This window comes from Corvus cornix, chromosome 20 (assembly GCF_000738735.6).
Source record: "Corvus cornix cornix isolate S_Up_H32 chromosome 20, ASM73873v5, whole genome shotgun sequence".
Classification (NCBI taxonomy): Eukaryota; Metazoa; Chordata; class Aves; order Passeriformes; family Corvidae; genus Corvus; species Corvus cornix.
In genome coordinates, this window is record NC_046349.1 from 4,008,947 (window position 1) to 4,036,674 (window position 27,728).

The window sequence follows — 27,728 nt, forward strand, 5'->3', positions numbered from 1 at the left end:
AAAAGCCATTTGGAGCACAGATCAGACTTTGCCATCGCGCTGGCTGTTCAGGAGATCTCTGCTTTGTTCAAGTTAAACCTGCTGCTATTTTGGGGGTTATTTTCCTCACTCCGCTGCATCCCTTGCTGTAAGGGCTGCACATGTCCCGCAGCGCTGGGCTCACGAAGACTTTCACCGGCACCAGCACAGCATAAAAATGTCTGCTGCGACGGGCTGGAGGGGCTGCCCGTGTTCCAAGCCCAAGGCACAAGTGTTGCACCGACATCTGCGTTCGCTCCAGCCACGGACAAGTTTAGAGGACAAAGGCTCCGCTTATCGCCCGGTTTGCAGAGCCGGCTCGTTTCGCAAGCTGGTCGCACGTCAGCCGCCAGCGAGCGCCGGCTCCCGGCAGGAACACGCAGGGAAGCGCCTGAGCAGAGCTGACAGCGAGACAAAGCCCTTTGGGGCTCTCTGGGTAATCGCTGGCTTCGCCACAGCTGAAATCTGCAGCGCAGCGAGCCAGACGCTGAGGTGCCCTGTCGTCCCCGGGAGCAGCACCGCCGGCTGCTGCCAGCCGGCAGCGGGAGGCACGAATGCCTCGCGGAGCTCCTCCAGCCAGAGGCATCTCCCTGGATGCAGGAGCTTGGGGGGCTCCGGGATTTGAGGTGTCCTTGCAGGGGCTGAGGGCACCCTCTGCTCATGCTTCTCTGTTCTTCACCCTGAGGGATAGGAGCGAGGATCCCTGACTTTCCCCTCACTGTCACAAAAAGGGGACAAACCTTACAGCCCCAATTACAGCAGGAGCCACTTCTGCTTGCAAAACAGAGGGGGAAAAAAGTGCTGAATTAGGTTTAAAACCTCTGCAAAATTAAAGCTTCATAAAAGGGTCTCCATCATCATGTACCCTGAACCAGAGAAGTTTTGGCCCCTGTAAAGCACAAAGACCAGGACAGGTTAGTCTGTGAGCATCCCGTATCCAGACACAAGCCCACAGGAGAGGAGAGCCAGTTGCCGCGCTGCTGCAGCATGGCATGGCATGGCATGGCATGGGTCCCTTTGCTTCCCTGGTGAGGAACAGAGAGACAAAACCACCCTGAAACCATCTTGTGCAAAGCCGATGCAAACCACAGATGTGCAGAGCAGTGCGTTAACCTGCCGGGGAGCCTCAGCTCTTATTCCCAGGATCCGAGGGGTTATCTCAACCCTGCTCAGGGCAGGGAGACGGGCTGGATCTCCTCCCACACTGGCCCCTTATCATCGCCCTGAGGAGAAAACAGAGCTGGGACAGAGAGTTCAGGGCAGAAGCAAGAGCAGTGAGCACCCCTGAAGTGAAGCTCCCAGGCCGGGCTGGCTCCCCTCATCCCGGGCGGATGGACGCGGTGGCTCTGGGCTGGGCACATCCCATCTCCCGGCTGTGGATGCCGTGGCCCCGGGCCGGGCACATCCCATCTCCCGGCTGTGGATGCCGTGGCTCCGGGCCGGGAGCGCCGTCGGGCGAGGGCGCTGCGCCTCCGGGCCGGCTCCGGGCCGGCTGCGGGCGGGGAGCGCACGGGGCGGGGGGTCGGATCGGGCTGTCGGTGCCTGCGGCAGGGCGGCAATCGCGGGTAACCTGCATCGGGGTGGGAGCAGGGGTGATGAGGATGAATATGATGCGTGTAGGGGTGAGCATGGAGATGATGGGGATGAGCTTGAGAACGGGATAGGACAGCGCTGGATGTCCCCAGGAAAGGGCGCCGGCGTGGAGGGAAGCGTGGCTAATCCGGGGGCGCAGACGCCCCACCACGATGCCCCCCACACTCATCCACCCCCGGCGCCACACCGCCCTGTCTCCACATGGAATAGACCCCACAGCTCCCCTGTGCTTTCCTTTCGGAGGCTGCTCGGAGAGCCGCCCGAAATGCGTTTTTCTCCGGGCAGGGACATCCCCCGCTCCCGCTCGCAGCCCCTTTCCCAGCTTGTGCCAACACCCCCCTCCCGCCCCCGGTACCGCATTGCGGAGCTGCCCGCTAGCGCCGGACCGGACGGGGGACATGGAGGGACATCCCGGCCCTACCGGGGCTCGACGCGATTTGGGGGCAAAAATAAGACCCCCACGGGGATCTCAGCCGTGCCTGTGCTGCGAGAGTGCTGCCGGTGGGTACCCCCATCCTCATCCTCGCTGTGTAGCGGCAGCGGGTGGACAATTAGTCGTTGTGGCTTTTAAAATGGTGTAAATCGAGGTGTTTTCTGTCACAGGAGTGGAGTGTGGGGCTGATTTTCCCCGCGGTGGCGGCTTTGCCTGCAGCGGGGATCAGCGCGGTGCTCCACAGCCGTGGGCAGGATTTGATGAGTTTGGATCAAGCCAGGGGTACATCCAGCACTTTTTTTCGGTTTTTTCTCCCCTTTTATTTGTTTGTAACGGGTTTTTTTCCCCTCCTTCACAAGAACAAAAACCTCGGGGTGCATCTGCAAACTCCCTCCATCCCTGGAGTCTGAGCACTACGGGGGAAAGCAAAACTGTGAGGAGGGGGTGAAAGCAGCCCCACCACCCCCAGACGTAAGACGACCTCTTCCCAAAAAAACGTGTCCTACCTCTCGCAAACAGCTTAATGCCACCTTCAATGGCAACCCAGCACTGCCTCGCTTTAACCCAAGGATGTGCTGTAGCCCCGACACGGAGAGGATGAACCTCCTGCCCCTGCCCTGCTTCTCCGTGGCCCCCCACGAACCAGGCCAGCCTCATCATCTATGTTTTCTCTTTATTGTTCGATATATTTATGTACCACATTATATGTTAAAGATAGATTTTTTTTTTCTGATATACATTTTTCATCTTATTTACCACAATGACACCACACGTACATTGGAAACAGCTCCACGGATCTGGTTGATTGCACAGAATGAATTGTGTCGTAGTTTTGTTCCTGTAATCCTGAACGACATCAAATCCAACCATATATATATATATATTTATTTTTTTTTAGCTTTTCATAATTTAGAAATAACGATTGTTAAAACGAAACGAAACATAAGTCACCGAGAAGTGGACTCCAGGGCTGCGATTTCAACCAGAGGCAACACATTTGTATTCGATGGGAAGCGCCGTTCCTCGGTGCAGATTCGGATGAAAGAATCAAGCAGTCCTGACATCTGTGTGACTACGGTGTAAACATTGCAGGAAAGCAGCATCACCAGTCGTCAGCTGCTGCTTGGGCTTGTTGGGCTGGTCGTACAATCTGGGTCTCATCTACATCCATCTCTCAAAGTGTTAAAACAAAGGTCCCTGCTCCTTTAAAGGCGGGTTTGCTTCCGTCTGTGAGCGCAGCGACCCAATCCCATGGGATCGGCACCTGTGTTTCAGCTCCTGAAACACTGAATTGCATATCTGTGAGGAGTGTTGAAAACTGCGACTGTTTCCCAACAGGCCGTTTGTGGGGGGCCAAGCTTCAGGCAACGAGTGAGGAGATAGGGACGGGGCACCAGATAATTTCCTTCAAAAAAATCTAAATAACAAAAAAATAGATTTAAATCTGAGCTTATTTAAAAAGACATCAGGGAGAGCACTTTCATCTCTTCTTGTTTTCCTTAATTTGCAGATTCTATGACATAGAATTTGTTGGATGCACGTAACGAAAATAATGATTCTTTCCATTAAAGGGATGCAGAATTATTTGGCTATGCGGATGTTCAGTGTGATTCTCTTCCTGCACCCGACTCCGGCCCCTCCTTAGTCTTCAGCATTGGTTCTGAAAGCCTCTATGAGGCCTTCTAAAGAGTGGATGAACCCAGAGATGCTGCAGATACCACCTATAACGAAAATGGCAACGTCAAAGAAGACGTGATGCCACAAGAGCTTCCTCCACAAGAGTTTGAGGTGGAAGAGACTGGGGAGCAGGAAACAGAGCCCTGCGCCTGTGAGGCTCCCAGTAAGACCCATCAAGAGGGCAAAATGGGGGACATAAATAGCCATGAGCAGGGTGAAAACTACCAGGGCACATCTGAGGGTGAGTCCCCAGGATTTGAGCCGCCCGTCACCCCCGTAGCAGTTGGGGAAGAAAGCCCTGTTTCCATCTTGGAAAAGGGACCTCTCCAGGACTTCTACAGCTGCAAAGAACGGCAAGGGGTATGAGAGCAAGGCTTTGGCCACCAAGAAAATATTGACTACTGCCCTAATGGTGGATGGCAAGTTGTCTGTAATGACCTCCTTGGTCTCATCAGCCCAGGTCAGGTAGGCGACCAAGGCAAAGAGTCCCTTAAGGATGCAAGCTGCTATGTGAGTCCAGTTCATCATGCAATGAAACTCCTTGGGGTTCTGCATGTTCCCCTCCAAGGAAGGCAGAAAGATCTGGGAGGTGTAACTGAAGACAATGATGCCAATGGAGATGGGAAACTTCTTGACATCAATGTAAAACTTGACTTTGTCCCAGGCCCAGTCGCGCGCCCTGGAGAGGCAGTAGGCGATCACCAGGATGTTGATGACGAAGTGGGCTAAGGTGCAGAGCAAGCTGAACTTGGAGACTGCCTTGAGGTTCTTCAAGAACGCACAAGGCAGGAGCACTGCCGTGGCAATGATGGACCACGACTTCTGGGAGACGGGCAGGTTGGGGAAGCTGTTGTACATCAGGTTCCCACTGACCACCACATAGAGGATGCAGGTCATGACCAGTTCAATGATCTGAGCCACATTCACAATTCTGCCCCCGAGGGTGGGGAAGCGGGGCGCGCAGCACGCGTTCGCGATGTCCACGTAGGAGTCTCTCACCCTGACTATCTCCCCATCCTCATTCTCTTCGTAAAGACAGGCAATAAGGATTTTCCCAGTGTAGCAGCAAACCACTGCAGCAAAAATTATTAAAAAGAGTCCTAGGTATCCACCATGAAGGATGGCATAGGGCAGGCCCAGAACAAACATTCCCTAGAAAGAGACAAAATAGAAACCGTGTTGCTGGGTCTTGGAGGGGCCCAGGCTGAGCACACGCAGCCGCAGCACGGCGGTCATGTGCGTGCTCTGTGTCTCGTCCGCGCACCATCACACCCACGCAGGCGGTCACACAGTCACGCCATGCAGTCGCGGCCCCGTGGTGACGCAGCCCCGTGTCCCTGTGACGTGCAGCCCCCTCAGTCACACCCGCGCAGTCACACCCGCATCATCGCACCCCCGAGCGCCCGGAACAGGCCAGCAAGGTTTTGGCGCCCGGGCTTTGCCCCAGTCTCTACTGTCTCTGTCCCCAGCCCCTCTCGGTGTGCCAAGACCTCTGCAGCTGGGAACATCCAGAGGGGCCACACTTGGCCCACTCCAGTGCAGCCCCACCAGCAGCCCAGTCACGCGCGGGGCCCCTGTCCCTCCTTGCTCCCTGACCCTGCTGGGGGCAGCCTGATGGGGTCACTGGCCAGCCCCCGCCCCGCAGAAGCTGCAGTGTCACAGGGCTGGAGCCCCTCCCTGGCGCTGTGCCCTGTTCGGGGGTGGGGGGAAAAGCAGAAAGCCGGCCTGGGGAGTTTTAATCTCCTTTTTTTAAAATCTGTTTCCCTTTTCCTTTCTCCCTATTATTCTCCTCTATCTTTCACCTATTTTTATTTATTTTTCCCCCCCTTTTATTCTCTTTTTCCCCTTTTCCCCGAAGCGGGTTTGCAATCAGCTCACGGCTGCTGGCCAAGACACAGAGCATGTAAGAGGACCGGGATCAGGGAGCGCTGTCCGGCGGCCCTCGGCCGTGGCGGCGCGGCGGCGGCCGTACCTGGATGGCGTTGGTGACGTTCCATCCCGCCTCCCATGCCGTGATCTTGGGCTTGCCCTGCCCCGAGAGCTCGGAGCAGGCCTCCTTGGAGCCGGAGGGCGGCAGGGGCCCTGTGCCGTCCCGCTGGTAGTGGATGTCCCCCTCCAGGGGCGGCTCCCCGCCCTCCTCGCTGCCCTCGGACTTGAGGATGTCCATCTGCAGCCCTTGCCGATGCTCCATGTCCAGGTCGTCGCAGTGGGCGAAGCCCACCGCCTCCTCGTCGGTGGCCGCCTGGAAGCCCATCCTGGCGAACATGCCGCTCATCTTCGCCTGGGATTTGTGCGACACCGAGGTGGCCACGTTGGAGAGCTTGCTGCGGAGGAGGGTGGCCATGGCGGCGGCTCTGGTGACTCCGCTGCTCGCGGACCCTCGGGGATGCAGAGACCCGACGGGGCGGGCGGGCGGCGGGGCGGTGGACGGGACTTGGTCGCCCGGCGAGGGGCGGCTGCGGGGATCTGCTCCGAGCCGCTACCTCCTCGTGCCGGCGCAGTGCGGGCGGCTCCCGGCCGGGATGCCCAGGGGCATGACACCGCTGCGGGGGGAGCGGGCCCGCACGCCCCGCCGCCCGCTCCGCGCTGCTCCGCGCCGCTCCGCCGAGCCCCGCGGCGGGATCGGAGGGCGAATCGGGCGGGATGGGGGCTGTCAGCAGCCGGCGGATGTCACCAGACGGGCAGCGCAAGCCCCTGGCAGAGCGCGCCGCGTCTCCATCGCAGTGCGCCCACCTCGCGGAGAGAAGAGGAGAGGGGAGAGAATTGCTGCATTTCTGGGGGAGGTACCAGCCTCCCCGGCCAAGCCCAGCCCCCCGCACTCCCCCCCCGCCCCACCCACGCCCGCCGGGCCCCGCCAGCAGCGCCGCAGCCCGGGACCCCCCCCCCCCCCCCGCACCCGGCTCCGCATCCCCTGCGCTGCCCGCCCTGCCCCTCACCTGCCCCGCACTCGCCCGCAGGCCTCCGGCCGCCAGCCCCTTCCCCACGGAGAAACAAAAGAGCCCTGCTGAGGAGGTGGACAGGCAGCTTTCGACAGGTTCTGAACGGGATTTTCCTCCTCGCACCCCCTTCTTTTTCTTTTCTCTGCCCCCGAAACGCGTGGCTCCTTTGGAGGCGGGGGGCGGCCTGGGCAGCGGCCCCTGCCCAGGGGACTCAGCAGAGCGTGGCCACCCGCGCACAAGGAGCGAAGGCTCAGCTCTCTTTAACGATTCCCGGGATCAGGGAGCTCCAAAACCGGCGGGACAAGGGGCCCAGCTCCCGGTCGGGGCCCGCATCCGGGTGGCATCGCATCGGCACCGCACCGGTACCGCCCGGCCGCGGGGGGCACCGGCACCAGGGAGATGCTCCGTGCAGAGCTCTCGGTACCCACCAGCCAATTCTGAGGTTCTCCTTTCTTTAAACAAAGTACCGATATTTTCCGCTTCCGTGCAAGCGCTTATGTTCGTTTGTAAGTCAAAAGCCTTACGATTTTTAATTTATTTTAATTTTTTCCGAGGTGAGCGGCCAACACAGCCAACAACGGCAACGGGAAATGCCGGTCCTGTGCTGTGGCACAGACAAGTGGAGAGTGGCAGTGGGAGCGATGGCATTTGGGGGAGGTGTGTGGGAAAGCACGTCCCCTCTGCGGCGGGAGAGCCTTTGAATCGTTGTTAAAACAAAAACAAAACAAAAAAATTATATCTATATGTTCTTTAAAAGGCGCGTGGGGGGAGGAATTTCTGTTACCTTTGCTATTTTGGAAGGCAAAAGAAGAACATTATTTTACTACAGATGGGAGGAAAAGCCACCACTAAATTATTTCCTAATATCGTTGTTGAGGGAGCAGGGAGAGAGCGCTCAGGCTGCGGTTGCAGATGGGATCCGGTACCGAACAGAGATGGGGAAAAAAACCCGATTCCTAGGAAAAAAACCTTAAATAACCTCCTTAAACACCTTTTAAATTTTTTTCCCGGTCACAATCCAAAAGCAAATTGGGTGCAAAAAGGTTGAAGGGCGCAAAAAACCAGAAAAAACCTAAAATATCCCCGGTGAGAGCTGTAGCCTTAAGGGGTCTCTCGGCCGCTGCTCCCGGCGGAGGGATGGGGAGCTGCTGTTACAGCCGGCCCCCCAAAAATAGGGGTTTTGATGGCAGCAGAGGAGAATGGCGACTGAGCGTAGCGCATCCTTGGCTTTGCGTGGGAATTATTACATGTCAGTGCACAAATAGGTCGAGAAAACCGAGCGGGGCACGGCTTCGCCTCGGGTTTAGCAGCGTCTAAGGGCTGGGATTTAACGGGCGAAAGTGAAAAGCTCGGGCCGTCCCCGCTGCCCTCGGCTGCCGCAGCCGCCGTCTCGCCTCTTCACAGCCCGGGAAAACCACTGCTACGACGGACACCTTGAGGGACTCGTCCAACGATTCCTTTTTCTTTTTATTAACATCAATTTTTATTCATCCTAAGACGAGTTCGTTATGAAGGAAGACGTGAAGGAGCTCTGTTTCTGGAGGCTGCAGGGGGCATCAGGGAAGAAGGAACGAAAATGCATCCAAACCTCTGTCTGGTGCGTGATTATTTCCTCAAATAGCCCTGACACATCCCCGCCCCTGCCCCGGCACCCCCGAACGTCGGCTGGGAGACCCAAAATGGTCCCACCGGGCATCGCGCCGCACCCCGGCCAGCAGCCCTCGATGCCGGGGGATGGAGGGGGTTCCACTGGGAGCCACCCAGCTGACCTTTAAGGTCCCTTCCAACCCAAGCCTTTCTGTGATCACGCCAAGGGTGGAGGAAGCGGGCTTTCGGCTCTTCGTTGAGCATCCACAATGTCACGGATGGGTCGGGCTCGGGAGATAGCGCTTAGAGAAAAAAAAAAAAAAATCCCTAACCGAAATAAATAATAATATTAAAAAGCCCCAACAAAAAACAAACAAACAAAACCGGAACAAAAAAAACAAACCGACAGAAAACCAACCAATAAAAAAAACTCTAACCAAGAAAAGAAAAAAAAAAAACAAAAAGTCACAGGGAGCTTGAAAATAAGCCCAGGATGGCGGGGCCGGTGCGCAGAGAATGCCCCGGGGCAGGGGCTGCCTTGCGAGAGCCGTGGCACCCTCCGTCCGCTCGGCGGGCTCGGGCCGTTCCGCCGGCCGGGATGCCCGGGGGTCAGGGGTCGCTTTTCCCCCTGCTGTACGGGGCCGTGCCCGTTTCTTGCCCGGGGGACCCCTCAAGCCGAGAGCCCACGGAGCGCCGGGGGGGCTTCCGAGCCTCGTGGGACCCCGAGGTGAGTGGGAAACTGTGAGGGGTGCGAGGATGCGCGGGGAAGCAGAGGATGCTGAGGGGTCAGGGTCTGGGGGCTCCGAGGGATACAGGAGCTGGGGGTGCCGCTCTGCCCCCCCGGTTTTAACGCCGAGAGCTGAGCCCGCACCCGCCTCCCCTGTCCCCACTGGCGGGGCGCCCCTCGGAACCTCCCCCGCCACCCCCTGCCCGGCTGGGAACACCCACCCGGGTGCCTCTGCCTCCGGGACGCCGGCTCGCTCCTGCCCCGTTTCCAGGAGAGGGAGAAAAAGATTTTCTGCAGCAGCGGCTGGAAAAAAAAGACTTTTCCTCCCTTCCCCTCCCCCCGAACTAATACCGGCGGCTGAAATCGGGGAGAAAGCACAAAAATAGGAACGGGGGCGGAGGGAAGGGCTACGGGACACAGAAAGAGGGAGAGCAAGAGAGGAAAACCCGGAGAGATGGAGAGGAGGGTGGGGGCATTTACCTCTGCTTCTCTCCCCATCGCTGCCCGCAGCGCGCCGGGGAAGGCTGGAGGGGCGGCTGGATGGACGGACGGACGGACGGACGGACGGACGGATGGAGGCAGCCGCGACACTCCTGGGCTCTCCCTAACTCCCAATTAACCCAAGCAGGATAACGGTGCCAGACCTTATCCAAAGGTTAGCGGCTCTCAGGGGGGCGTTTGAGCTGCAAATCGTTTCAGCCGAAGCTCAAAGGCGAGAGCGAGCCCGCGAACGAGCGGCAGCCTCCCCTCTGCCAGCGCTGACGCCGGGGGGCTCTGGCACTATCTTCTTTCTCTGCAGCTGCTCCCCGGGGCGGGCTGAGGGTCTCCTGTACCCCCCCCGAGCAGCCCTAGGGGTGTGCAGCTCTGCTCCTGCGGGGAGCAGCTCGTCCAGACCCCACCATCCTCCCCTGGAACGTCCAAGCCAGAGGAGCGACTCTGCTTATCTCTGCAGAGCAGGCTCGTGAGGGTTGTGGCTGGGTCTTCTGATTAATAAACGGAAGGGAAAAAGCTATTTGTGGTCAAAAATCACTTAAAGCAAGCCAGGAAGGCCAGTCCTGGATGTGCTGTCTCTCTAAATCCCTCACCACCAGCCCCTCTGCAGGTTGCTGGGCGGCATAGAAGGTGCTGCTTGCACGAAGGTGCAGTTATTTGGGAGCAGGATGGGCATCACTCCTAGTTCACTGCTCAGTCAGGCTCCAAGCCCTCAAAGGATTTGATTCTCAAGGGCCTTGGGGGACCGTGAACTGCTACAAACACACCAGACTGCAAATTGTGACCATATGAAAAAAGGAGATGTGCAAATCCTGAATGTTCACCCTCATCCTCCCCTGTAACACTCGGGGAAAAACGTGGGTGTCCAAATGCAGGTGTGCAACCCCCTGATTCCTGCTCAGCCTCCTGGCCAATGCCACAATATTTCCCCACACCTTTCTAACCTGCTGCAGGGCACCTCCAGCACAGATGCCAGGCTGCAGAGACAGGAAGGCCGAGGGGCACCTTCTGCCCAACCAGCCAAGAAAATTCCATGGTCACATCTGCCCGAGGAGCAAACTTCATGCAGGTCAGCAGGCACTCTTGGAGCAGCAGCCACCCCTCTGGACACGTCCATGTCCACCCAGGGAGGTGATCCCAGGAGTTGGGAGTTATTCCACCTTCCTCCAGCCGTTGCCAAAAGCAGCTCCTGCATTTATGGCCAGGCCAATGCCACCCCAGCAGCACCAGCAATGCACAGGCACAAGAGGCTGCACAGCACTGCCCTTCATCCCAGCTCGGCCTCCTCATCCCTGATCCAGCACCGTGCTGGGAAACTCTGACAGGATAATGAAGAGTTGCATGATATACTATAAAAAGGCAATTAGATAAACTGCTGGATTGGGACCAGCTCCTGTGACCTAGTTAATAGCCCTGGGAATTTTGGGCTGTTAGGGAAGGAAAAGGCATTGCTGTCAGGACGTGGTGCAGAGTGAGTGGGTTTTGGAGGGGAGGGAGGGCTGTGGGCTGCAGCACAGGGTGCTGGAATGCCCCAAGCTTTGGGCTCTCCCTCCTGGTCGTGTTTAGAGCTCGTCAGGAGCTGTGAGTGAAAGTACAAAGTGAAAACTCTGGATGTAGAATCAAAGAAGCTGCTGCTGGGTTTGTGCTCTGGCTGTTGGGGCTGGATCCACAGGACAGTGCTCAAGACAAAGACAGCTGCAGCCACACTGACAGATACTCTGCAGTAAAATAACCATAACAGAGCGAAATCCAAAGGCAAAGTCTCCAGGAGAAAGCCCGCAGTGGATGTCCCCTCTTTATTTCATTTTTTTTACTGAACAGAAAATGGCTGCCTAAATTAAAGACTTATAAAAAAAAGACCACACGTATAAAGGACTGGGAATACCATAATTTTAGATTAATGTGTATTATGATAAGAAAATTTTACTATATGTAGAAAAAAAAAGGCTTCTTGATTTAACCTCACTATTTGCAAAATAAATAACTTCTGATCTGTAATTTGGGATACAATTTGTACAAGAATTGCTGTGATTTCTGCTTCCCCTGGGGAAAAGCCTTGATAAACCATGATCACCTATAAACTAAAAATTAATTTGCAATTTGAGCACAACACACTCCCAAAAACACTTTCAATAGGTTGGAATAATGTTTGTCTTTATGCTTCATGTCAAAATTAAGTGGTAGCCACTGGGTACCAAATTCCCAACTCACTACACAAGTAGTATTGTTCCCATGAGCTTTAACAGCATTTTCACTGACTTAATATATAAAGCTTCATCACTGTCAAATTAAATATTCATATATGTACTTGCCCTTGTATTTCACAGGAAATGACTGTGGACTAGGAAAGGAAGGTGCACACTTCATTGTTGCCAAGCTTTTTAGTATCAACTTTCAAATAAAAAGCTCTTCTGCTGCAGTTGTAGAGGCTGTAACAAACAGTGACTGGTCTGTACAGGAAATTTCTCCCTGTGGCCAGATGATGCCCCAGTACTGGAGAGTTTTTATATAATCTATATTTTGTTCTTATTCTTTTAATATTGTTTTTTCTTAATTGTATTTAATCTGTGGGAAAGGCCTCTCAGAGCAGAGGGCCGGCCGGCAGCCAGCCTGCCTTTGGGGTGTTTCTTGTCAGGAGGGCTCAATCTCAGCCTGTTCCATCCCCCACCTGTCCGTTTTCCTTCTTCCTTTATGTGTTCATTTCTGATAAAAGCAGGTCAGCAACACACAGTTACTCACATCTCCTGCAAACTTCTTCCAGCTCTACCCAAAAGCCAAGAGGAGCTCTTTGGGAAACCCCAGCCCCTGCTTTGTGATATTCCTGACACCTCAGGCAAGGCTATCAAGGGAAGGCAGTAGGCACAGGTTTGTGTATCTTCCTTTAACAGGACCTCTCTCAGTGTTTTGGAGTGACAGAAACCAGGTTCACCTAAGCCAGGGACTGGAGCTACTGGCAAAATTGCAGTTGGGTCTCTGGACCGGACTCCCACACCAGTTTGTGGAGCCTCACATGTGGAGGGTGCTGTTTCCCACAGCAGGATTTGGATGTGCAGCCTCTGAGTGCAGGTATCATCAATTAGTCGGGTCTTTTTTCTAGAGAGCAAAAATAAACTCCAGGTAAAGGATACAATCAAAACCTGAGCCCAGAAAAACACCACGTGAAGCTGCTGCTGTGACCTAAGGAAAGCCAAAGGGCAAAGCGAGGTACGTCACAGCTTGATCGAAAGGGAAGGTGAGCTCAGCCCACAGCAACACTTCCCGTGCTGCTGGAGAGGATGAGACAGAAAACCTCACCTCGTGCTGCTGCCACTGAGTCCCCTGAATGCCCACTGCCAGCTGAGGGGATGCTGGTGCTCGTGGACGAGGACTGGATTCTGCACTCGCCTTGGCTGCCCCTGCTCTGCAGTGCGGGCAGAGTCCTGCTTTTAGCAAAGAAAGGCAAAAAAAAAAAAAAAAAAAAAAAGAGAAAAAACCTCTTTTTGCAGGGAGGCTCCACACACATCATTCCCTTTTATCCCACAATGCCAGTGTGAGCAGTGCAATGCACAGTGCTGGGAAAATTCACTGTAGCACAGGGAGGGTGTGAGTGCCCAGCTCTCTGCTGCCAGAGGGGGACTTGGCACGGGGCAGACCCAGCCCTCCTGGTCCTGCACTGAGAGGGTGCAAGGAGCTCCAGTCACCTGTGTCCAACGCAAGCAATACCTGCTTGTTTTTTACATGTCTCAGAGAGACCAGCTCATCACATTTTCTTAGTCTGCTGTTGCAGGGGTGCCCATAATAACCCTCGATACCTGACAGTGCTGGCAGCTCCTCCGTGGTGACTCCAGAGCCAGTCACGGGGACAGCACTCAGTAATTACAGCCTAAATGTAGCATTTCTATAGAGTTTCTCAAATACTCTGACCTGAAAAGCTTTCCTGTCAGTGTTTCAGACTAGCAAAGCTGGGACAGGGTAATATTTATTGTCCTCACAAGCAGGCAAGCAGCCAGTTCCTTGTCCAGAGGCACCAGAAGAGTCCAGCCAGCCCCGGGAGCCTCAGCATCAACCCCACAGGCAGAACACCAGATCTTCGCAGAGGGGCCTTCCTTCTTTCATCTAGGATAATGTACAGAAAGAGAACAGGTACTAGGGCAGGACTGAAATTATCCCTTGCCAGGAGACAATAAGGAGGCAACAGACCATGAGCTGGAAATCACAGCTGCAGCAGAGGATGTATTTTTGGTGACGCAGCAGAACAGTGCACAGCTGTGCAGCTCCCACTGACACACAGCAAATCTCTCAGCAAAATAGAAATTTCACCTGTTACCACTGCAGCAAACCTCCTGTGGGGATTTTGGTCACTTCCTGGTGGGATGCTCTGCTCCATAACAGGCAGAATTGGGTGCAGGACTGGGCAAGGTGCAGGCAGGGTGGTTCTCACTAGGGTCTGCTCTGCGGCTGCCAGGAACCTGAGGGTCTCTGCTTCATGGGTATTACAGGGACAGATTCTGTGCCTTTCCATGAATTTAGCTTAAGCCTTCAAATTAAGAGAGGAGGGCAAATGAGATTTAAAAATATTCGCAAATAAGTACCTTCTGGGCACTCAAGCAGCATTCCTGCCCACTGCCTCCATCCTTGCAGTGAGCAGAGAGCAGCAGCACAGGGTGGCTGCCCGAGGCTCAGAGGTGCTCATGGTACCAGCACCACCCCGCCCCTGAGCACTCCAGGAGCCCAGCCCAGCGTGGTGCATTCTTTTGGGACACACAGCAGCATATGGAGGGGACTTTACCCTCCCCTGCTGCTGCTTTTCCATCAGGAAGGAAACTCAAACACGGGGGAGCCTTGCTTTTTTTTTTGCTGTTCTCCCACACCACTTTCCTCCTGGGACAGCTCCTAATAAAGGGGACAAGCTGGTTCATGAAGTGCGTCGCTGCATCCCGTGAAGGAGCGCATGGATGCACCAGCTGGGCTCACTCTTTATGCCTCAGGAGCTTCCCAAACCCACTCAGGACTACCAAGACTTCAGGCACCTCTACAGCTTTGTGTGGGGATCCAAGGATCTTCAGCAAATAAAATAACCAATATTTTAGCCACATTTATATGTTTTCATCCATTTGTACCTTGCTGTAGGCCTCTGTAAATACCTACCAAAATATTTATTTCACAGGAGTTTTAAGCAGTCTTTAAACTTTGAAACTCTGACTTAGCAGTCAGTAATCTCGAAGTATTACTATTAAAAATGCAGTTCTCCTAATAAACCTTTTGGCATCACAACACTATCTGCTTTTAATAGAACAGTACTTCTTAAGCAATTTAGTTAATTTGATTTATGACAAAAAGAAATTTGGAGAGTGTGAAACCTCAGGAAGAGAACAGCAGGGAAGGCAGCTCTGTGATTACCTCCCCCTGCACACATGTAAACTGCAGATGAGGTAAATTAACAATGAGACTTAAAGTTACTACTTCTCCACGTTAGAAAGCTGAGTGAGAGGAGACTGCAAGGCTGGGAAAGGAGAGGGCTGTGCTGTCCCACAGCAGGACTGTGATTCAGGATAGACCTTCCAGTACTAAAACACCTCATCCTAGCTATTAAATAGACATGTGGTGGTTGCACTGGGTAGAAGATCCTCAAGACTTGTTTCCTAAGGCTTGAAAATGTCATTGAACTCACCAAACTGGGCACAGCACTCTCAGTTTTTCCCTGAGGAGCTGACATCCTCCCTGTCACATCAAAGATCTTCTGCTGTTGAACTGGACACTTGGTTTTGCCAAAAACTTCTCTATGTGGTGCAAACCCCTGACGGGGAAAGGGAAACCTGGGATTCCAAATTTCCAGTTTGTGCAGGAAAGCAGAGATTAAGCTTCCTTGTTCCATTTCAGGCACTGTAGCTCTGTCACTGTAGATAAATCACTGGAGCCCGGTTCAGCTCACATCCCAACTGATAATAGGACAGAAGTGCCCAGAGCGAAAGTTAAAGGAGAGGGTCTCACATTCCTTGGTCTCTCTAGGTTTGATTCTTTCTACAGACCAGGATTCCTTTCTGGGCACCTGACGTTCCCTCTATTACCTTGCTGTCACTGCAACAGAGCCCTGCACATGGAGCCCCTCCTCACCCCATGGATCCACCACTGGCCATGCTGGAGGCTTCTGCACTTCCCAATCCATGCTCCTCCCTTCTACTGTCCCTTCTTTCCTGTCCCAGGGAGTGTCAATCCTGATGTCCCCCCTCCCAGCCCCTTCGAGGTGACCTGAGTGACACCGCTGAACTAGAGGGGCCAGAGGTAACATTTATTTGCTCTCATTAACAGATAATTACTGAGGGCTCTGAAGCTGTCAGATCTGATAAATGGACATTAAAATAGTCCTTATCTTCCTTCACTTTTGCAGTTTCCCTCAGAACAGGGCACTGAGCTCTATCTGGGAAGGTTGAGGGTGACCTTACAAGCCCCTGTCTCCACAGAGGCTGCTAAAAGCAGCATGTTCTCCTGCTGAGTCAAACCCCGTATCTGTTCAGATCACCACCCATGGCTTCTCAGTTTGTTTGTACCCATCCGTCAAATCTTTCCAAGGAAATTCAATCTTTAGAATGATTTTCCCATTAACCTTCACCACAGAAAGCCACCAGAAAGAGCAGTGAAACAGTCACATTCAAAACCAGCTCTCAGAGCAACCAAACAGCTGCTGGGTGGAAACTCTGGGGCAATGTGAGAGGCTGCAACAAACCAAAAGGGACCATTACCCAAGGAAACAGCAGCTGAAAAGCGACTATTACCCAAATAAACTTCTTGAAAGGCCAGTTCTGAAGCAGGGAGGAGGTCAGAGCAGATAATCCCATGTCTCCAGGAGCTCAGGTGGTGCCCTGCAACAAGACGGGGTGTCTGCAGAACCATCAGCAGGGCTGAAAGCAGGGAAATAAGTCAATAATTGTGTAATCACTAGCGTCTTACTTTTTTTAAATGAACCTGTAGGATGAGGGTTTCCCCCCAGCATCCTCCCTCTCCTCTTTTTCCCAGAGCTCATCTTTCACTTTGTCACGCAATTCCCAGCTGGCCAGCTGCAGCCTGCCTCGATCCCTTTTCCATTACACACTCGGCTGAGCCGAGGACGAAAGGGCCCCCGGATTCCAGCGAGAAGGTAATTAATTGACTTTCTGCTCTCGTTGCTATGCGGCAAAGGTGGAAGCCGCAGCAGCTACAGTTCATTTTTAATCCTGGAAGATTAGTCACAAATGGCATCATTACCGGGGTGATCAGCTGCCCCAATAAAGACACTGGCTCAGGGAAGGGGTGTTCTCGGGAAGAGGAGGGCTGTGAGGAAGAGACCTGGAGCTATGAGTAACATGCCCACCCCCTGTTAACCCGTCAGCCAGGTGTTAATTCTGTAGCTCATCTCGGTAGTCTTTTCCTCTGTATCTTAAACCTGCCCTAACCTCCAGGCTGGGCAGAGAGCAGAGCCACCACTGCTTTGCTGGCTGGTGTCAGCCGCCAAGCCACGCATTCCAGGTAGGAGCAAAAAAAATCACTTCTTGGAGCTGAAAATAAGTGGCTGATTGGATATGCTGTCCCTGGCAGTGTCCAAGGCCAGGTTGGACAGGGCTTGGTGTCACTTGGTCCGGTGGAAGGTGTCCCTGCCCATGGCAGGGGGGTGGAATGAGATGTTCTCCAAGGTCCTTCCCAACCCAAACCATTCTGTGATTCTGTGCCTGTGCCATGTGCCCAGCTCAGGCGAGCACCTTTCCCTGTTGTGGCAGCAGTGCTGTGCCCTTGGAGGTACAGACATCACCAAAATCAGCTTCTTAGTGTGATAGAATGGCAAATTCTATCAAAAACTTTTAGAAGATCATTTTTCGGATCAAAATACTAAAAACTATTCTCTAGCTGAGACGGCAGGACCAATTACATGCAGAAAATTATAGATATGCTGAAAATATGTTTGAATTTTGACTCTAGACATACACTGGAAATTAATTCCTTTCTCTTCAGCAGCAAAGAAGTAATGGCAAAAATATATCTGTTATTTGGGCACATTCATCCAGGTAAGGGCTTCTCACTGCGTTGGAATTTGACTCCCCTGAGTAATCAGCTGGTTCTCGACAGCCCCCTCTGGCTTTTGGTGATTTCTCACTTCCCAGCAGCACGATGCCTCCAGCCCCACAGGGCCTCCCGTGCTATTTGCCTGAGAAGGTCAGCAGCAGAACAAATATTTGCTCTTCCTGTGTCTCATTGAGGGCTTTATAAGAATTAAAGTTTTACTTTATGGTCAAATTCTGTATCTCTCTCTCTGTTTTTTTCCAGGTTCCTTGTCACTCTGGGATTGTTTCCTTTGATTTTCAGGTAGTACCAATGCCATTTTGTCAGCACACAGGACCTTGCTGTGATCCAAGCCTTAGTGATAGCACAGAAAATACTATTTTAATAGAATCACAGAATGGTTTGGGTGGGAAGAAACTTTAAAATCTCATTCCAACCTTCTGCCACAGGCAGGGACACCTTCCACTGTGCCAGGTTGCTCCAAGCCCCATCCAACCTGGCCTCGGGCACTTCCAGGGATGGGGGTCTCTACAGGAATGCCTTGATGTGGGGCCAGACTAAACACATCTATAACAACAGAAGGGATTCTTCTGCCTGGGTGCCTTGTCCTCCCCTCAACAGGGGAAGTTCAGCATTTCCCACTCACTCGTGTCCCGGGACAGACTCACCTGCGCATTGAGGGCTCGGTTTTCGTCAGCCTCCAAGCACTGCATGAGGAGCACGCAGGGGCTCCTGCAGACCGTGCTGAGGGTGGAAGGAGGGTTAATGGCCATGAGGTGAAAGCTGCCATTGGAAACAAGGCAGGGATCCTCTTCTCACTTCTGGCCAGGGCCATCATCAAATTTACAACGCCTGTAAAAGCACAAGGCTCCCTCCCCTGCCAGCAATCCCAGCAGAGCTGTTTCATTCCTCTAAGGTGTCAGCTGCTCTCCCATGCGGACCTGAGCGCAGGATTCACGCACAGGGGGCTGTAGAGGGGCCTCAGCTGCAACTACGGCAGGAGTAAAAGCACATCGTTAAAGGTGTCGGCTCACAGCACACGGCTGGGGCGAGGCACAGATTCATTTTCACCTTTCTGAAACTGTTGCAAAGCCTGAAAGTAATTTCTTTCACCATTCTTTGAGCCGTGTGAACCGCCTCCTTCATCCCCTGCGTGGTGTTTGCTCGGAACCTCGATGACGGTGACCCGTGTTTCTGTGCTGCTTGCAAACAGCTGGTTTTATGTGATCCTCACAACCCATGTGGCTCTACAGCAGCGTCAATGTGTGCAGACAGCAGCAGCATCCCAAGAAGCTAATTCCAGAGGTTCCCACCTCCCTCTCCGGATTTCTGCTGGCGTCACCGATGGCATTCAAGCCCTTACCTGCATAAGGGCCGTGCTTCTCCCTCCTCCTCCCCCTCAGCCGTCTGCTCTCAGGAACTGGGACACACCTCGGAGGTGCTCTCCAGAGCCATTCTGAAGAAAATAAAAAGCTAAAATGGGTTTTGCTGTTTGAACATTTAACAGCTCAAGCAGATTTCATCAGCTTGGCGTTTACAACCCCCTGTACTTTTCCCGTGCCTGGCCAGGCATGCTGTGAGCTGTGGTTTGTACAACTGGAGCACTTCCCTGTGCCCACAGCGGGGCTGCAGAGCTGCTGCACAATGCCTCTGACGTGGGATTTGCATCAACAGAAAAGCGGTGCCTGAGGTTGTAAAGAGGAATTTCTGAATGGGCACAGCCCCGTCAGCAGAGTACTGCCTTATGAAAGAAGCAAGTTTATTTCCCGAGACGTAATAAAATGAATTGTCTTCAAATGTGGAGGTGGAGAAATGCACACATATGCCTTGTACGTAGAGTCAAGAATCTCCTGAGATGGAAGGGCCCCACAAGGATCAAGTCCGAGTCCAAGTCCTGTCCCTCCCTGCACAGGGCACCCTGAAGAATCCCACCCTGTGCCTGAGAGCAGTGTCCAAGCACTCCTTGAGCCCTGGCAGCCTTGAATAGATTCATCTATTATGTACAGAATACAGTGGCTACAGTAGATTTTTTTTTTTCCCTGTGGAGTTACAGCAGGGTAACTGATGTAACGGATGTAATCAGGTAAACCTGATTTGGTTCAGGTTTTGTGCCCTCAGATTCTCTCTGGGGCAATTTCTGTGGGTTCCTGGGCAGATGCTGGAGGCACAGCCACTCACCAACATCCATCCCTCCATCCATCCTTCTTCCAGCTGCCCCTTTGCTCAGGAAATCACTTTGCTCCTTGGGGGCCAATCACAGAGGAGCAGCCAGCACTGACTTACACCCTTCAGAAGGGTCGAGCTGGGCAGATTCAGAGTTCTGAATTTTGAACACTTTGTTGTGCTGCTGATATGCTGGGTGGGTATTGTTGGACCAAGTGCCAAACGCTCGGCCTACACAGAGCGAGGGGCTGTGATTGTGTAGATAGGAGGCCTGAAACAGTGTGAGGCAACCGGGAATTATTCCTTGCCTTATCTCCTCTGCTCAGTGCACGTCATCATCCCTGCCTTTCCCCGATCTCACAGGTCCCAGAGGACGTGGCTGCCAGTGCTGCTCACCTGATAAGAGAAGCTCCATCATGTGTGTTTGTACAGCTTCTTTCCTTATATATGTTGCATAGCCACGACTGTTACTTCACATTTCTTATACAAAAAGACACCTGGAAGACAGCACATGCAATGAACTCTGATTAAAATGCACGTCACAGCATCCACGGTGGGGACCAGGCCTGGAGGCCTCGTATTACAGCATCACATGCAAATTGCTATTTGATGGGAAGCAATATGATAATTGCCCCAGAAAAAAACTGCCTGCCCGAGAAGATGTGGTGAACACTCCCCTCTCTGCCTCTCCCTTCCCCATATTTTGGCAGCCGAGGTGAGACTTACTGGGCATTTGAAATGGGACACACTCAGCTACTGCAAATTGTGCCTGTACCCATCAGAGACATCAGCTGGGATCTGCAATTCCCTGTTGCAGAGCCCATCTTTAGCATTTAGCTATGGACTGTCCAGGGGGAAAAGGGTCAGCCTGTGATATCTCCTCAGCTGGAAACAAGGGAGGCTGGCTAAGAAGTGTCCATCACTCATTTAGTGGCCAATGTCTGATTCTCAAGTGTGGCTCTTTTTGGGCTGAAGCCGCAGTCAGCAGACATTGTGAGTATCATGTCTGCAGTGCCAGGTGATATCCCTCAGCTTTTGTGCTTTTAGTCAAGGTGAAAACACCACAATGCCCAGGAAAGCTGGAGGCCCAGGTTTCATTTAAACAAGAGCAGGTGTCTGGGAAAATGCACACCATGGAACAGAAGGGCATTTTCTGCCTTTCAGAACTCTCCTCTCTGTTGGAAAGAGGCTAAAGGCAACTTCTAGACAAGAAATTAGGGAAGGAGATGCTCTGTGCAAGTACGATGTGCCTATTTATCCATAGAAAAAGGTTTTATTCATCCACTTCTAAAAACATGGCAGAACACCCCATATCTGTTTCTATGTCTCAGCATGCCTGTTCAAAAACTGGCTAAGCCTACTTTTGTTCACAGCTTTTGGGGAAGTCAAATATTTTGGTCTCTACCTTTAGATCACTGGGCCCTTGGTATTTCTTTCCAGACACCCTACTCTGATCCCATTGCAAGGGGTGGAGGAAATTCTGTTGCTTTCATGGGCAGATGGATCAGGCTCATTGGGAATTTCAGACCTTGTCTCTTTGTTGTGTTTCAGGCTTGTGTGCTTAAGAATTGGCTTATTGTCCAGCCTGCTAATGTTTTCAATTATGTGGAGCCCAATTCAATATCCCTACCTGATGGGGAGGCAGCAGGAGTTGGCTTTTTGTGTTCTCTGACCTAGAGCTGACTCCATTTGCTGCCTATCTGACTAACCAGTGAAGCAGAAAATGCTCACAATACAGCACAATTAATGACAGACTCTGAAAAACACACCAGATCCCAGAGGAGAGGAAGAAATTAGGCTCTTGCACAGTGAAGGAGTTTGTTGATGATGTTTTTCTATTTATAACATTTTAAAGGGCAGGCGTGAGCTAGGCTTAGTGGAAAATCCTGACTGCTTAATTTTTTTTCCTAAAATTGGCTTTTTTTTTTTTTAATTGGAGACAATAATTTTAAAACTCACTCCAGCTGTGTGGCCCTGTGGAGTGCCAAGAAAGAGAGAGGGTTTCTCTGGCCTTTAACAATGTGTCTCTCTAGGCAAACATGGCAAATTGTTTAAACCTACATAAAATGAGAAATACCCTTTAAAAATAATTGTCAGTGCTGATATGCTACCATTAAACAGGATTTTATGGCAAAGGGGCATATGAAAAGATACATCTGGAGCACTGTGTCCAGTTCTGGGCTCCTCAGAACAAGAAAGAGCTTCTAGAGAGGTCCACTGGAAGTCACAAAGTTCATTTGGAGTTTGGAGCATCTCCTTTCCGAGGGCAGACTGTGGGAGCTGGGCCTGTTCAGTCTGGAGAAAAGCAGACTGAGAGGGGATCTCATCAATCCATACAAACCTCTCCAAGGGATGTCAGAGGATGGTGCCAGACTTTCTGGTGGTACCCATTGACAGGATGAGGAGTAATGGCCATAAACTAAAATACAAGGAATTTCACCTCAACACTTGGAGGAATTTCTTTACATTGAGAGGGGCAGAACTCTGGAACAGGCTACAGCTCGGGTTCTGAACCCCTCAGCCTGCAGGAAAACACCAACACTGTGTCAGCAATCACTAATTTCATTAAGCTCACAAAGAGGATGGGTTGTTGTTACCCCCTGGTCTTTAGGTCTGGTGCGTTGAAGTGCCTTTGGACACTGTAAAAGAACCTTCAGGAGCAGCATAAGCTCATTAATGTGATGATAGTAGAGGGAACAGGACCCAAGGCATCACAGTGAGGTGTAACAAGGCGAAAGAACAGGCACACAGAGCTATCTCAAGGCACGACCTCTGTAACCAGGAATACACTGACTGATTTACAGTGCCCTTCTCTCCAGGTTACCTTAGGAGGAGCAAATGCTACTTTGGCAAATGTATACTAATACTTTTTAAACACTTCCTGCCACATTTACATATCCAGTGGAGATTTTTACCTCATTTTATCTCTCTGCCCTGGAAAGTTTCCCCATGCCCTGTATCCCCCCATGGCGAGGTTTCCAGCCAACACATGGGTCCTGCTTCACATCACACACAGAAAGGACACTGCTCCAGGAGGCAATAAAGAGCAGCAGCATCATCTATTTCTGCTGTTCACTCCGTGGCCACGAGCTTCATTCATTGCACAGAGGCAGAGGCTGTTCTCAATGATGAGTTCGTGTTTCCCCACAGGCCATTTTTCATGGCCAATAGAGCAACCAGATTTTTCAAGCACTAATAAATACATCTGCCCAACGATTCAGCAGGACCCGGCAGCATCAGTCCCGTCTTACCTTTGAAGCAGAGTGCCTGGCCATGGAGTCAGCTTGAAACACACAGCATCTCCTGGTTTTCCAAAGGACTTTAATATTCTTCAGCCTCTGCTATCTTCAAAATCCAAATCTCTTGGCTTTAATTGCAGACTGGAGGAGTTGGACTAGTGAAAAACCAGATCTCAGAGTATCAAGTTGCGAAATGTTAACACAGCTCTACACTTATCCTTTAGTGAGCAGTTTTTTGAAAGCAAATATTCTTTAGCTTGATAACATTAGTTTTAATGCCAATATCTGTCATTAATCCTCTCTGCAAGCACTGAGCACTGTGCCAGGCCAGGGCTGTGATAAACAGGAATGTGCCATTTGCCCTCTTTGAACTTCACATCATTTGCATATTTTGGCAGTGAATTTCTAATTCTCTCCTGCTTACAAGAGTTTGTGGGGATGGTTTTTTGTTTGGTTTTGGGAATTTTTTTTTTTTGGTTTCTTGTTTTTTTTTTTTTAATGGTAATTTAGTATCTGAACATATATTTTAGTAAAAAAAAAGAAAAAGAAAATATTTCGAAATTCCAGTTCCCCTACTGCTTTTCCACACTTCCCAACATTTTATTAGGGAGATATAACCTTGGATCCAACTGGTAATACAGGGCCTTGAAAGAGCCTGTAAATGGATTCTAAATTGATGTTTAAAAGCCTTTTTTTTTTTCCTAAATGGGAGAGGCTAATGAGTTTTAATTCCTTGAAAAGCCAGCTACTGCAGTAAAAGGAGATTTTTCTACTACCAGAAAATCATCTGGTTTGGAGACAGGTTTACTTATTTATGTAACTCCTGACTGAAAAAGTGTTTGATTAAGGCTGTGTTTTGTCTTTCAATAAATTCTAAGGAGTGCTGCTGAAGCAGGTTGTACTTTGTAAACATTTATGTGGAAGGAGAGGTGGAATGGAATAGACATTTTAGCCAAAGGGAAAAATCTGAGCATTCCTCACCAGCACCCTGGTATATACATAATTTTCATGTGCTGAGAGCACTAAAACACCCACAGAGTGGTTTAGGCCCTACAAGGAGAACAGCAGCAGCTGGATCTTACTCCCACTCTCAAGCCTAGGATAATATGTCAGATTTTAATTCACAATTTGGGCTCTCCACCTGAGGGTTTCCATGTCTGCCCATGGCAGGAGAAATCCTTCCAGTTTCAAGAACAGGAAAGAAAACACTTCTGCCTCTTGCCATCTTCCTTGGGCGAGAGCCTGGAACACCAAATAAATGGGGAGGAGATGAAAAACCTGCTGTCTCTTAAAAAAAAAAAGTGTTCAGGGACACTGGGATACAATTTGGAGGTCTGGACAGCTCCTAGCTGCTGCTGGGGCAGAGGAGAGCCACAAAAAGCATGGTGAGCGAGGCCCTTGATAACACAGCAGCAGAAGCAGAAAAAAGGGAGGGACTTGAGGGAAGGACGACAGCCTGTGCTGGAGCCCATGAACCCCTGAACTGCCCCCACTAGGATTCCCTCTGCACAAACAGAGGTGCCTGGGGACAACTCTCCATTCAGGAACAAGGGGGTCCTGGGTGCCATCCCCTTCTTTGCACCACCAAGGAGCTGCAGGGGAGAAAACCAAAACTGGAAGCCTCAGGAGTGAGATTTATGGCTTGGTTAATGACATCCTTCCCTTCCCAATGACCCCAGTGAAGCAAGAAAAGGCTGAGTGGCTTTATCTTTATTCGTGCCTGGTCCTTCTGGGACACTTGAACCTGATTGCATCACTTTCGGTGTCAGCCTTGATAAGATGCTGATTGTGTTTCCCGGTTTTCCCGTGGCAGAGGACTCCCCCCGGCAGCCTGGATGGTTAATGGGACCTGACTGGCTCTCCAGTTTGCCAGAGCAGTTCCCTTTGGCTTCCTGCTGTAGCACATTAACACAACAAATTAACATTGTAATTGCATTTTAACTATTTATCACTGTGGAAAAGGGGGGGAAAAAAAAAAACAACCTAGAAAAAAGGAACATCATAGGCAAGGGCCCAAGAGACAGGTTAGTGAGGCAAGTCTCTGTCTGCACCTCCCTTCACTTCTATTTATAGCCAGCCATTAAGTTATGCTAATAAACAGCCAGCCACAGGCCATGGCAAATCCCCTGCTCAGACACAGCAAAAGCTGAGTTAAATGTATTCAGCTTACTCAACTCACAGGACTGGTGTGACTGCTACCAAACCCAAAACCACAGGGATCTAAGAGCAGCTCCAGCGTCTCTCACTGACACCCATTCGTGCAGCAGAGCCCTGGCAAGAGCCCGTACATTGGGCATTTATATAAATACATATGTAAATCAAGCACAGGATAAATAAAACATGGAAATTCCAACAAAATACCCGGCCTCAATGGCTCTGACTTAATAAATTATTTTGGCAAAGGCCAATTCACTACAGTTCACAAACTGACTCATCTGGGAGAAAACAGCCCTTTTAACCAAATAGCAGAGCGATGCATCTGCCACCAATTTCTCCAGAGCAATTGCATCAAAAATAGCATTTATTGTAGCTCTGCCTCACATGCAATTGGTTATTTTATTTCTGCCTATATGCAGCAGTTTAAGGTCATAGCATCAGGTCCTCACATAACCTATATATTTAATCAGATTATCCAATTAAATAATACAGCCTTAAATGAAAAGTCTGTTATTCCCTCGAGCAGTTCTGGGAATGTTTTCATTGCTTTTTCTTGTGCCTAAAATGTACTGGCAGCACTGTCTTCTGCAGCTATTTTTGGGTATGCAGACATTTGTAAAGCACCCATCACTAATTTTTAGATGCCAATACCTTGTTTTCCTCATCAGATTATGTCAGTCAGAAATGTCACGTTCACCTATAAAGTCACAGAGCACATAAAAATAACGAGTGACTTTATCTTTTCTGACTGAGCAGACACAGGATGAAAAAGTGAGTGTGGTGATGGGGTTTTTGTGGAGGAAAGAGGGGAATCCCAGCAGGGAGATGCGATTATTGTCCCCCAGAGGGCTGAGCTGCACCCTTGGGAACTTGCCAGCATGGACCTGGCAGAGGAGCAGCCAGGGAGGCTGGATAACCCCCAGGATTCCCTCTGACTTTCCCAGCAGCCAGCACAGGAGGTGCTGTGTGACAATTCTGTTCTTGGGGTGACTCATTGCAGTTCACCCCTGGCTGCCCCACACTGGCTGTGGCACTGCAGCAGCTCTGATGCTCCAGCTTTGAGGCTCTCTCTGCCCTTCTGAGCAAGGATATACAGGCATGGAAAGGCTTTTTATCAACTCTGAGCAGAAAGTGTGGGGTTTGCAAATCCCCAGAGAAGGATTTCACGTGAGGAAGGTCATCACAATGCTCTGCCCACAGGGAATGCTTCTTCCCACAGCAAACCCTGTGAGGATGGTAACACCCCTGGCTGTTTTCCCTCCCAGTCCCATCCTGGTAGGACATGTTGCCTTACTATTGATTTACAGGTTAATCCAATGTCTCCATGTAATTTCTTAAATAGGTTACAAATACAAAGTACTGCCAGGAGAAAGGCAGGGAGGTGTTGCATCACAGCGGCCTCAGGGAGGTGGAAGAAGCCACGCAGTGGTTCAGCACTGTGGATAAGTGAACACAAACACCAAGTGTTATAACACCGTGTTTTCCCATGGGAAAAACTGGGGGGAAGTGACAGATTCAGCCTAGACTGAGCAGACTCTGCTGGCTACTGCAGCACTGAGCTCTATCCAAAAACCAGTCGCAAGGTCCAGGGATGCCGATGGGACTCCAGCAAGAGGCTCTGACTTGGTGCTCAGGAGTTTCTGCCAGTCTGGCTCTCCCAGAGTGCCCAAGCTTGGGCAGAGTGGGAGGTGCTGGTCAGAGTCCAAAACACGTTCTGTGTTCAGGTATCAGTTACATCACAGCCATATGAACAGAGCCATGAGCCTGGGTATGCCACTACCACGTCAAACAAATGATTCCCAGCGAATTTTCTCCATCCACAACACCTGAAGACAATAAAATTAATTTTTTAAATGGTTAAATAAAATGTCTTTTCTATTTCTTTACTCCTCCCTACCATCACACACCTCAGCAAAGCGAGAGGCATCAACCCCTGCATCATCTCTTGGACATTCCCTGGCTCCCTCCAGAGGGCAATTGGGTGGAAAGGGGATATTTTGCAGTCATTAAAATTTCATTTTATTTTTAGCCAGAGATGATGCCGTTTAAAAAGCTCCCTGGTGAGCAGGGGATTGGCAGTCTGGGGAGGAGAGAGTAGAGACAGCAGGGGCTGGGGAGGATGCAGGGGGTGTCGAACGCAGCGGGTGCAGGAGCAGCGGAGATGCTGCCGGAGCAGGGAAGGGTTGGCCTCTTGCCAGCCTGCTCTGTGCTTTGAAAAATAGCAAAGCTAATAACCTCAATTACAGCCCAGCCTCTCTGGGGGCTGCTGCTGATGCCTTTGTTTATCTGAGTCCCAATGTGAAAGCAAAGATTGTTTTTTGTCTGCAGGGGCATGTGTCATACAGACACTGGAGAAATAAACAGTCCAAGTCAGGGAAAGAAAGGTCAGAGAACCACAGGCTGGTTGGGGTTGGAAGGGACCTTTAACAACCCCCTAGCTCCAACCCCCCTGACACGGGCAGGGACAACTTCCACTAGACCAGTTTGCTCAAAGTGCCATCCAACATGTCATTGAAGCCAGTACAGATCAGCTACACTTTCTTCCAAAATCCACTTTAGACACTGACAGCTGTAATGCCTTAAATTCTGACTCTTTTGGGCTTGTAGATATTTTAATTTGGCACCCAGAATGCAGTAAACCACCCAGAAGGTCCCTATCAATATCTCGGCCTCAGCTGAAACAGTGATGGGCT

General features: G+C 51.3%; 2 protein-coding genes and 1 long non-coding RNA gene across 3 annotated transcripts; 1 reads left to right on the forward strand and 2 right to left on the reverse strand.

The window, feature by feature from the left end:
* Positions 1–2,699: 2,699 nt before the first annotated feature.
* On the reverse strand, positions 2,700–6,495 carry SLC32A1 (solute carrier family 32 member 1). The gene is made up of 2 exons (XM_039563680.1): positions 5,694–6,495; positions 2,700–4,873 (listed from the first exon to the last, which is right to left on the reverse strand). Exons 1-2 carry the CDS (start codon positions 6,063–6,065, stop codon positions 3,686–3,688), a joined length of 1,560 nt encoding a protein of 519 aa, XP_039419614.1. The 5' UTR covers positions 6,066–6,495; the 3' UTR covers positions 2,700–3,685.
* LOC120411072 (WAS/WASL-interacting protein family member 3-like) lies at positions 6,365–9,984 on the forward strand. The gene is made up of 3 exons (XM_039563636.1): positions 6,365–7,166; positions 8,158–8,257; positions 9,485–9,984. The coding sequence occupies exons 1-3, from the start codon at positions 6,365–6,367 to the stop codon at positions 9,591–9,593; spliced, it is 1,011 nt and encodes a 336-aa protein (XP_039419570.1). The 3' UTR covers positions 9,594–9,984.
* A 1,245-nt stretch (positions 9,985–11,229) lies between these two features.
* Positions 11,230–23,130, reverse strand: LOC109144270. The gene is made up of 5 exons (XR_002044935.3): positions 22,891–23,130; positions 20,036–20,136; positions 18,145–18,932; positions 16,219–16,344; positions 11,230–13,561 (listed from the first exon to the last, which is right to left on the reverse strand). It is a non-coding gene; the product is annotated as an uncharacterized LOC109144270 (long non-coding RNA).
* Between the last annotated feature and the right edge of the window lie 4,598 nt (positions 23,131–27,728).

Coding starts and splice junctions, on each gene's coding strand:
- SLC32A1 (XM_039563680.1), bottom strand. CDS start 6,065: ATGGCCACCCTCCTCCGCAGCAAGCTCTCCAACGTGGCCACCTCGGTG. Junction 4,874..5,693: donor ACGTCACCAACGCCATCCAG/GTACGGCCGCCG, acceptor GTCTCTTTCTAG/GGAATGTTTGTTCTGGGCCT.
- LOC120411072 (XM_039563636.1), top strand. CDS start 6,365: ATGGGGGCTGTCAGCAGCCGGCGGATGTCACCAGACGGGCAGCGCAAG. Junction 7,167..8,157: donor GCAAGCGCTTATGTTCGTTT/GTAAGTCAAAAG, acceptor ATTCATCCTAAG/ACGAGTTCGTTATGAAGGAA. Junction 8,258..9,484: donor TGCATCCAAACCTCTGTCTG/GTGCGTGATTAT, acceptor CGCTGCCCGCAG/CGCGCCGGGGAAGGCTGGAG.